General features: G+C 57.3%; 1 protein-coding gene across 2 annotated transcripts; it reads left to right on the top strand.

Moving 5' to 3' along the window:
* Positions 1–1,280: 1,280 nt before the first annotated feature.
* WBP2 (WW domain binding protein 2) lies at positions 1,281–8,790 on the top strand. Of its 2 annotated transcripts, XM_027518701.1 has the most exons (8): positions 1,281–1,408; positions 3,604–3,712; positions 4,893–5,028; positions 5,720–5,812; positions 6,607–6,741; positions 6,933–7,055; positions 7,500–7,576; positions 7,696–8,790. In XM_027518701.1, the coding sequence occupies exons 1-8, from the start codon at positions 1,350–1,352 to the stop codon at positions 7,747–7,749; spliced, it is 786 nt and encodes a 261-aa protein (XP_027374502.1). In that variant the 5' UTR covers positions 1,281–1,349; the 3' UTR covers positions 7,750–8,790. The 2 variants fall into 2 exon arrangements, with proteins under 2 accessions (XP_027374502.1, XP_027374503.1); XM_027518702.1 differs by lacking the exon at positions 6,607–6,741.
* The last annotated feature ends 34 nt before the right edge of the window (positions 8,791–8,824 follow it).

The raw sequence follows: 8,824 nt of genomic DNA on the forward strand, positions 1-8,824 counted from the left end.
GTATGGAATTTAACCTAACCTTCAAGGGCAGATTTCATCATGTCCCCTGATGTACTACTTCATCGCACTTGTCCTGCAATGTCCAACCTGGTTTTACACAAGACCTTATAGAAAACTGTTACCTGCTTCATAATATTTTCTAGTTTTTCACCCTTAACCTAAGAAATCTCACTCAAAACGAAAGTCAAGCAGGTGGATCACAAAGTTGGCCACCACGTGTCAGGAAATTAGCAGTGTGCTTCAAATCAAACTCTGATCCCTTAAAATCAATGATGCACCAGCACCGCCCCGGGGGGAGTGAGACACCACCACCACCCCCCTTGCCCCGCCCCAACTCCCACTCCCACAATTCCCGGGGAAGACCCGCCTCGGAGGTGGGGGAAGTTACAAAACTGTGCGGCCGAGCGGGGACCGCACAGTGCCGGGTCACAGTGAGTCAGCCTTAAGCATTCGGTCCCGCGCTGTGCCCAGTTGCATTCAGTTCCTCCTACTCTGGTTTAAAATCTTCGAGCCTGGAAAATGCTGGGAGGGCCGGGCGGCAAAGCCATAACGTTCTAGAGGGAGCAGCGCCACCGCGAGGCTAGCTGCTGTGGACGAGGCGATGAGATGCAGGCGTTGGGCTCGGGTTCTCCTCCCCGCACCGAGATTCCCACCGCCCACTTCGGAGGGTCTGAGTTTGATTTCATGGGAGCGATCGTAGTTTTTCCTGACTATTCTCTGCCAAACAGAGACTGGTCTTGCACTCATCTGTCTGGCTCAGTGATTACTCAAGTGTGTATGTGTCTGTGTGTGTGTTGGGGTGGGGTGGGTGAAGTTCTCCCCAAACGTCTGTAGACGGAATGAAGCTGCCCCACTTAGTGATCAGCGCTCCTACAGCTGGGGTAGGTTACAACCCCCGTCCTGTGGGTATGAGCTTTTGCCTCCAGCGCCTTTACGATTAATTCCTCTGTGGCGAATCGAACATTCGGCTCCCTGGGAGGACGGAGTGGAGGTGGGTGGGGATTAGTTATGCAACTCATGGAGTCAATCGGGGCCTGTCGTCTCGGAGACTACAAGTTCCAGAATGCATCCTTCCGCTAGCGTGTAGGGAGAGGTCGGGGTTGAGGGAGCGGTGCCTTCTGGGAGTTGTAGTCTTGAGCTTGTTTGTGATGCAGGCGCTACTCGGGGAGTGGGGAGGGGGCGAGGCCGTAAACTATTAGCACGTGATGCCCGGGATCAGGCGGTAGGGCCAGCTTCCGCACGGGAGCTGTGATTGGCTGGCACTTATCTGAACGACGCCACCAGGGGCGGGCAGAAGAAGGGCGCAAGCGCACTGCGTCGCCAGGTTCGGGACCCTGTTCCGAGGGACTATGGCGCTCAACAAGAACCACTCGGAGGGCGGCGGAGTGATCGTCAACAACACCGAGAGGTGAAGACAGTGCGGAAGAACCCTAGAGGCCCGCAGGGGCGGGCGTCGAGGGTGTGGGCGGTGGGCGGCGGGGCGTGAACCCGTGGAGAGGGGAAACTGATGGGTGTTGGGGGGGTAACGGCTGGGGGCGGGGCTGCGGGAAGCTGAGTGGGTGTTGAGGGAGGGGCCGGGATGTTTCGATCAGGTGTGGGATGGGGTCGGGGCGGCCGGATGGGGCCGGGGGCTTGCAGAGACAAGTGGAGCCCGCGGGTCGTCCTCGAACCCCTTGCCCGGAGTAGGAGACGTTAGGATACACGGAAAGCTTTAGACAAAAATAATTGCCATTTGTTTAGGCGTTTACTGTGTGTCGGGGAGGGGCTACATCTGTTCTGCCTTTTTTCAGTGTGTGAATCCTGTGCGGCAGATGCTGTTACTCTACACATTTTACATGTAAGGAAACTGAGGCACAGGAAAGTTGAGAAACTTGCTTGAGCTCACAGAGCTGTAACAGCAAAGGAGTCTTGATTCCAAAGTCAGTAGCCTTAACTACCAGTATGTAGCCTTCCAGTATATTCCAGAACTGCTCAGTTTCCAGGCGAGAAACTGAGGCCCAGAGGTGAAATTACATAGTTAACGATCGTCAGATGCCTGACATATTTCCTATAAAGGTCGATCTTTGCCTCTTTCCCTTGAATTCCTGTTGGCTCGGGTCACTGCCCAGAGCAGTCTCCCACCTGTCCTGCCCACCGCCCACTCAGTTCTGTCTCTCCTCCTACCTTCCACTCCTTGAATGGCTTCTCTCCTCTTGCTCCTTGGGCGTTGAGAATCAGACCAGCCATCCCTGGTTGAGTGACCCAAAAGCACCTCTTGAAGGAGCAAAGAAAGAATCCCCAGAAGAGACTTGGTGGGATCAAAGCCTAGACACTGGTTAAGGCCAGCACTCAGCCCAGGGCTATAACCCGGCATGCTTGTTGAGTCAGAGGAAAGCACTCAGGGAGCCCAGAATACTGACTCTTTCTCCATGTTACCAGCTCAGGGCCTGCCAGGCCCAGCCTGTTCCTGATGATGACCTCTTCTCTCTGAGCTTTCCTTGTCTTTTCTGGTACTGGTCCTCTTTCCACTCAGCCCTCCCCAGCGAAGGAAGTTGTGATATCTGGGAGGGGAAAAAAGACAAACAGAACCACGTGAACTTGGACCGCGTTGTCTTGTAATCAGAGAAACCTCACATTGCCCTGGGTGTGTAGCCTCTCTGTGTGCGAGCCAGTCCCAGGGTGGACAAACCCCGCTGATGCCATTTGGTACCATCTCCTGGGACTGTTCTTTCTCTCTCAGTGGGGCTTTTCCAGGACAAGAATGTTATCTTGAAAACAAAAAAGAATGTTATCTGTCCTCCTGGGCCTCCTACCTGGTTTAGGACTCAGTGCTGCTGCATAATGGTGTGCCTTGTTTTTAGCAAATGCTTGAGCCCATTTCTGAAGAAGTTGTGTAAACAGTAACTGAAGTCTCCATTCAGCATATAAAGCTTAAATAGTGAACCTCACTCTTCAAATCAAGAATCCCTGTGGGAGCGATGAGAGCTGTGGACTGTCCCAGGAAAAAGCACGTGTGTGATCATCTCAAGGACTCATGGACTGGTACCCCTGCAGACTCAGCTTAGGCACCCCAAGTTTAGAGGAACCCTGAAGTGAGCCCTTTGGTAAGGTGGAGAGTCATGTCTTAAAAAGTTAGGCATCAGGCTTAAAAAGGCAAACCAACAGAAACAGAGCACCTGCCATAAGGATCTGGAAGAAAAACAGAAGAGTTAACCCAGATGGTCTAACCTGATTGGAGGGATTATGGTGTCTGCAAAGCCCTGCGCCTCTTCTACTGCACTGGTCACTTTTTTTTTCCTGGCTGTGCCCTGCGGCATGTGGGATTTTAGTTCCCCGACCAGGGGTTGAACCTGGGCCTTCCGCAGCAAGAATGGGGAGTCCTAACCACTGGACCGCCAGGGAAGTGCCTACACTGATCACTTTGGGGCTGTGTGGGTGGGGTTCGGGGAACCCAGCGTGCTCATTTTTTCCCTGGCTATGTTGTTATGCTCCTCACAGCAGTGTTGAAACAATCACATGCTGGCAGCTACTCATAAGCAGCTGCTACCCAGGAGGGGTCAGTCCTTGCGGGTGACAGATGGTGACTCCAGCGGTCTCATCAGGGCCTGTCCTCTTTTCTCACAGCATCCTGATGTCCTATGACCATGTAGAGCTTACGTTCAGTGACATGAGGAATGTGCCAGAGGCCTTCAAGGGGACCAAGAAAGGCACCGTCTACCTTACCCCGTACCGGGTAAGTTGTACAGTGAGACAGCTGGTTTGGACACTCGTGGCTCCAGGAGGCTGATGTGAGAGCCTTAGGTCAGCCTCAGCCTCGTGAGTCTAGTGGCCTCTGAACCCTGGTGAATGTCAGCATGTTTCTGTCACATCTCCCTGGTTCTCGAACCACCAGGCTCTTTGTGCAGCAAACCTGACGGCTGGACAGTGAATCCATGCAAATTCCCGAGCGGCTGCTGCAAGCAGTCAGGAGTTCAGTGCAGCTGGTGGGATGACCTGGGCCTGGGGGAGAGGCCGTGGTTACTTTGAGTTCTGTAGGAGTAGCCCGTGAGGCCCTTGTGCACGTCCAGAGTGATAAGTGAGGTCCACAGGATTCAGTAGCACAGCCGCAGTCTCTGGGCTGGGCAGAGAGCCCAGCCAAACCCAGCAGAGCAAGAAATGCCAGCCTGCAGAATGGGCCTCACCTAAGAGTACCCCGGGCACACTCAGAGAGACTTCCAGAGAAACACAAATGATGTTCTTAGAAGAAGATGGCTGCCTGGGGCCACCCGAGAGCTGACTTAGAGGTGGAGAGGCGAGAAGCGCACAGGCCTTAGAGGAGACCCGGGTGGGGGTGGGGAGGGGTGTCTCAAAACGCTGTCTCTGGGGGTTCAAGTTGGCATCTCCAGTCACAGATTAAACTCATGGATATAAAACATCAGGTTCTCTGCCCTCGGGGTGAGAGCCTGGCTGATTGGGCAGAGTCCACGGGCGGGTTAGTGCTGCCCCTTCTCCTGGGGTCTGCCACCTGCTGCCGTTGCCCCCTTTCAGTTCTGTGGAGCTCAGGGGACCCCCGCTTCGGGAGCCCTTCCCCCACCTCTGCCCTCGCCTCGCAGCCTCTTCACTGAGGCTCCGCGTCCGCCGCCTCCTCACCACCCGTGAGTGACAAGAGCAGGCCGTCCTGTTCACACATGTGGCCTGAGTCTCGCGTTTTTCTTGTGAATTCACACATCTGGCCTCCCCAGTCCAGCTGCACATGGGGCCTTTTACTCCAAAAGGCACCCTCCAGGGGTGGCTGTTGCAGAGAGTGCCCTGGGGCTGCTGGGTGCTGGCTGTGGCCACCCACCCCAGCCCTGGGAGCGGCGGCCTCACACAGAGGAAGCGGTAGCCAGGCTGGCTGTAGTCTGAGCGGTGATGGCCCTGGTCTCTCCTTGCAGGTCATCTTTCTGTCCAAGGCGAGGGATGCCATGCAGTCCTTCATGATGCCCTTCTATCTGATGAAGGACTGTGAGATCAAGCAGCCTGTGTTTGGGGCAAACTACATCAAAGGGACAGTGAAGGCCGAAGCAGGAGGTGGGTGACGACGGGGCTCTGGGCTCCTGAGTAGCTTCCAAGACCAGCCTTTGGGCTGCCAGCCATTCAGCGGGGGGCTGAAGTTGCCAAGAGCTGGGAAATGCTGGCATTCAGGATGACAGCTCAGATCAGAGAGAGAGCGAGCGAAGGCAGCTCAACGACTGCAGACCCAGTGAAAACGCTCATTGTGACCTGGGGCGTGTGTCAGACGTTAGGTGTGGGAGGGAGCCGTGTCAGGTGCGCGGGAGGCAGGGGCCTTTTCCCTCAAGCCCGTCTCTCACGCCCAGCCTGCTTGCAAGCAGGCTCTTGGCAGACCCCAGAGACCCCGGCGCCATTCTCACTTTCCCCCACACTCAGCCCGGCCTGAGCCTTGCTGAGCTCACAGTTCCCCTTTGGACAGAAGCCAAGCTGGAGGTGCAGGGGTTTGTTCTCAGCACCACCACCCCCTCCCCTGGGAATGAGAGATCTGCTCTGAACTTGAATCAGCTGTTGCTGCTTTATTGGGGGCGGGAGGCCCCAGTGCAGCTGTGCTTACAGGACTGCGCAGGAAGTGCACGGGGTCGGCCTGGTCGCAGCGCTGGCTTGCGATGTGCGTGGCAGGCCATTGGATGGGGCCTGGAGAGGACGTATAGCCATCTCTTCAGATGGAACGCTCTTCTCCTGAGCTGTTGATGCGCTGTTCTCTTCTCAGGTGGCTGGGAAGGCTCTGCATCCTACAAGCTGACCTTTATGTCCGGGGGCGCCATCGAATTTGGACAGCGGATGTTACAGGTGGCATCTCAAGGTACCGAGGCTCTCAGAATCCGGGGCTGAGGACACGTGGAATGTGTGTGCTATTTTGTTCATTTGGGTTTGTTTCCTTTTAGTTCTGCTTTTTAAGCAGTCAGGAGGTGAATTCCTGGGCCCCGGGCTGCCCAGGGCTGGGAGTTGGGAAGGGGAAAATGAAAGTGTTAGTCACTCAGTCCTTTCTGACTCTTTGCAACTCCCTGGACTGTAGCCCGCCAGGCTCCTCTGTCTATGGAATTTTCCAGACAAGAGTACTAGAGTGGGTAACCATTGCTTTCTCCAGCGGATCTTCCGACCTAGCATCGTAGGCAGATTCTTTCCTGTCTCAGCCACCAAGGCGATGGGAAGGAAACCTGTAATTAACATCACCGCCCTGTACCCCAAAGGCTGAGGTTCCTTTGCCTGGAGCAGGTATAGGACAATTTGCCAGAGCCATTCTGCCTCCAGGACATTTGGCCTCACAGAAACAAACCCAGCCTTTGTGCTCCTGTGAGGCAACCTGTGAAGTCCCCAAGGGCTGTGTTCCGCAGACCTCCTCACCTTGGCTCCAGGCTCCCCCAGCTCTGTTCTTGCCCCTCCCTGAGCCTCCTTCCTCCCATCCCTCCCTCCACCCCATGCCCTCCGCCCCATCTCTTCTGCCCCAGCTCTGACCTCTGTCCCCACCCAGACCTCTGGCCCTGTCCCTGCCCGAGGCAGCCTCGAACGAACGGGGAGGGCTGAGGCGCGTGGGACCCTGCAGCTCCCCGTGCCCGAGGCCGGAGACACTCACTTCTCTCTCCCCTTGTACTGTAGCCTCCCGAGGCGAAGCCCCCAGCGGAGCCTATGGTTACTCTTACATGCCCAGTGGGGCCTATGTCTTCCCCCCGCCAGTCGCCAATGGAATGTACCCCTGCCCTCCTGGCTACCCCTACCCACCGCCCCCACCTGGTGAGTGTGTCCTTTGCTGCCCACCCCGCACCCCCGCCTCCCGCCCCCACCCAAGCCAGGGGGTTGCAGAGGGGAGACTTGTTCTTAGACCTGCTTCAGGACGGATGGAGCAGCTGGAGGGGCCTGGGAGGGCACTAGCTGAGGGGCCAGGGCAGCGCCGCTCACTGGGTCCCGCCCCTCTCGCCGAGCAGAGTTCTATCCGGGACCCCCCATGATGGACGGGGCCATGGGGTACGTGCAGCCCCCGCCGCCGCCCTACCCTGGGCCCATGGAGCCTCCGGTCAGTGGCCCTGATGTCCCCTCCACTTCTGCAGGTGAGCTCAGCCCCTGGGCTGCTCCCCACGGGTGCGCAGAAGCCCCAGATAACACACGACCACTGGCCTAGGGACAGTCCCAGGGGACCAGCCGCGTGGTGGCCGGTGGTGAAGAGAGATCAGTAGATGGCAGCCCACTCTCTTGTCTTTAGCTGGCCGTGCTCCCTGGGAAAGGTTTCCCTCTGTACCTCAAGTCTTCTCATCCGCAAAATGTGCCAACAGAACCACCTGGGGGTGTCATGGTGAAGATTGGATGGGGGGTTGTACAGGGGGTGTCTCAGTAGTGCCGGAAGCACTCAGGGAAGGTTAACCACTGCTTGATTCATGGAACCGGGTCCTTGGCACCAGCCACCTGAGCACTGGGGGGCCGGGGTTGCAGGGGCGGCTGGAGGCAGCGGGGAGGCCTGTTTTTGGGGCTCATCTAGAGTGTGCGTGTTCTCACAGCTGAAGCCAAGGCCGCGGAAGCAGCTGCCAGCGCCTATTACAACCCGGGCAACCCACACAACGTCTACATGCCCACGGTGAGTGGGGCGGGCACACGCTGGAGGGGGACCCGCAGCCCCAGCTGCTGGTGTTCAGAGGCGGGAGAGACCTCTCCTTGTTCGGACGGTCCTAACGTGATCTTTCCTTTCTTCCTCAGAACCAGCCTCCACCACCTCCCTACTACCCCCCCGAAGATAAGAAGACCCAGTAGACCCCGCCACCCCATCCTCCTGCCTCCCCTCGCTCTCTCCTCCCCTCCCCTTGGGGCTGAATCGGGGTTGTGGGGCGCAATGGGAGGGCCTTGTCCTTCCTCCAGCTCTGATATAAAACAGTTATCAGGAACTCGCCTCGAGAGAAGGGGGAGCCCCTTGACTCGGGGCGGTGCCTCCCAGTTTCCCACGCAAGCCCGGAGCCCACCGGCTTCCCACGTCGTCCCATGGTGGGGCGGGGGGCGCCCCCCGCCCCCGTCCCCATCCTGCTCTCGTAGCTTCTGCCCATGGAGGGACTCTCTGGCCACCTCCTCCGCCGCAGTCCAGCTCTCTGATTTTGTAGCTGCTTTACCCCCAGCCTCACAAGCCCTGCCCGCGCCCCTGCCCCCTGCCAAGCCCCACTCTCTTTCCGTCTGCCCTCGTTTGTGCTTGGCTGAGGAGGGCCTCCTGCCCACCGACTGTCCACCTGCATTCCATCCCCAGCCGGCCACGCACCTTCACACTAACCTTCCTGTCGCTGCCTCGTCCTGGGTCTTCCTGTCGCCTCCGCTTTCGACGTTTGGGGTTTCCCACCAGCCGCCAGGGGTGGGTGGTCTGAGGGCAGCCATGGCTGGGGGCAGAGCCGTCTGCTGCCTCACTGTTTTTTCTGGAATTTGTTTCCGTTCACCTCTCCTTTCCCTCTAGAGGGGGCCTCTCGGACTGGAACTGGAGAATGCATATCCACTTGGGGGCTGCCGGGTGGGCTGGGAACAAGACCCCTGGGGCCCGGCCTGGACGTTGACCGTGAGCTCTTGCCAGCCCCTCAGCCTGCCTTCTTCCCTTTTAGCTTCGTACCTGGTTGGCAGTGTGTCCCCTGGATGCACTAACATTTTGCTCTCACTTGGTCCTGGACTGGCTGTGAAGAGAGGAGATGGTTATTTAGAGGATTCCCTATTTATTTGACCAAAAAAAAAATTCAGTTAATATATTAATGTGAAATAAATCCTGTTTGCACCTTGATTTGTTTGCTGAAAATGTGAACTAGTAAAAATGAAGTGACTGGACCCCTGTCTGGCTCTGTGTGGCGAGGGAGGCGCT

The sequence above is a fragment of the Bos indicus x Bos taurus genome, chromosome 19 (genome assembly GCF_003369695.1).
Source record: "Bos indicus x Bos taurus breed Angus x Brahman F1 hybrid chromosome 19, Bos_hybrid_MaternalHap_v2.0, whole genome shotgun sequence".
In the NCBI taxonomy this organism is placed as follows: Eukaryota; Metazoa; Chordata; class Mammalia; order Artiodactyla; family Bovidae; genus Bos; species Bos indicus x Bos taurus.

What these genes read in the sequence shown, in the direction of transcription:
- WBP2 (XM_027518701.1), top strand. Translation starts at nt 1,350, where the DNA reads ATGGCGCTCAACAAGAACCACTCGGAGGGCGGCGGAGTGATCGTCAAC. An exon ending in AGTGAAGGCCGAAGCAGGAG is followed by an intron (nt 5,029 to 5,719) that starts GTGGGTGACGAC and finishes TTCTCTTCTCAG; the next exon opens with GTGGCTGGGAAGGCTCTGCA. An exon ending in TGTCCCCTCCACTTCTGCAG is followed by an intron (nt 7,056 to 7,499) that starts GTGAGCTCAGCC and finishes GTGTTCTCACAG; the next exon opens with CTGAAGCCAAGGCCGCGGAA.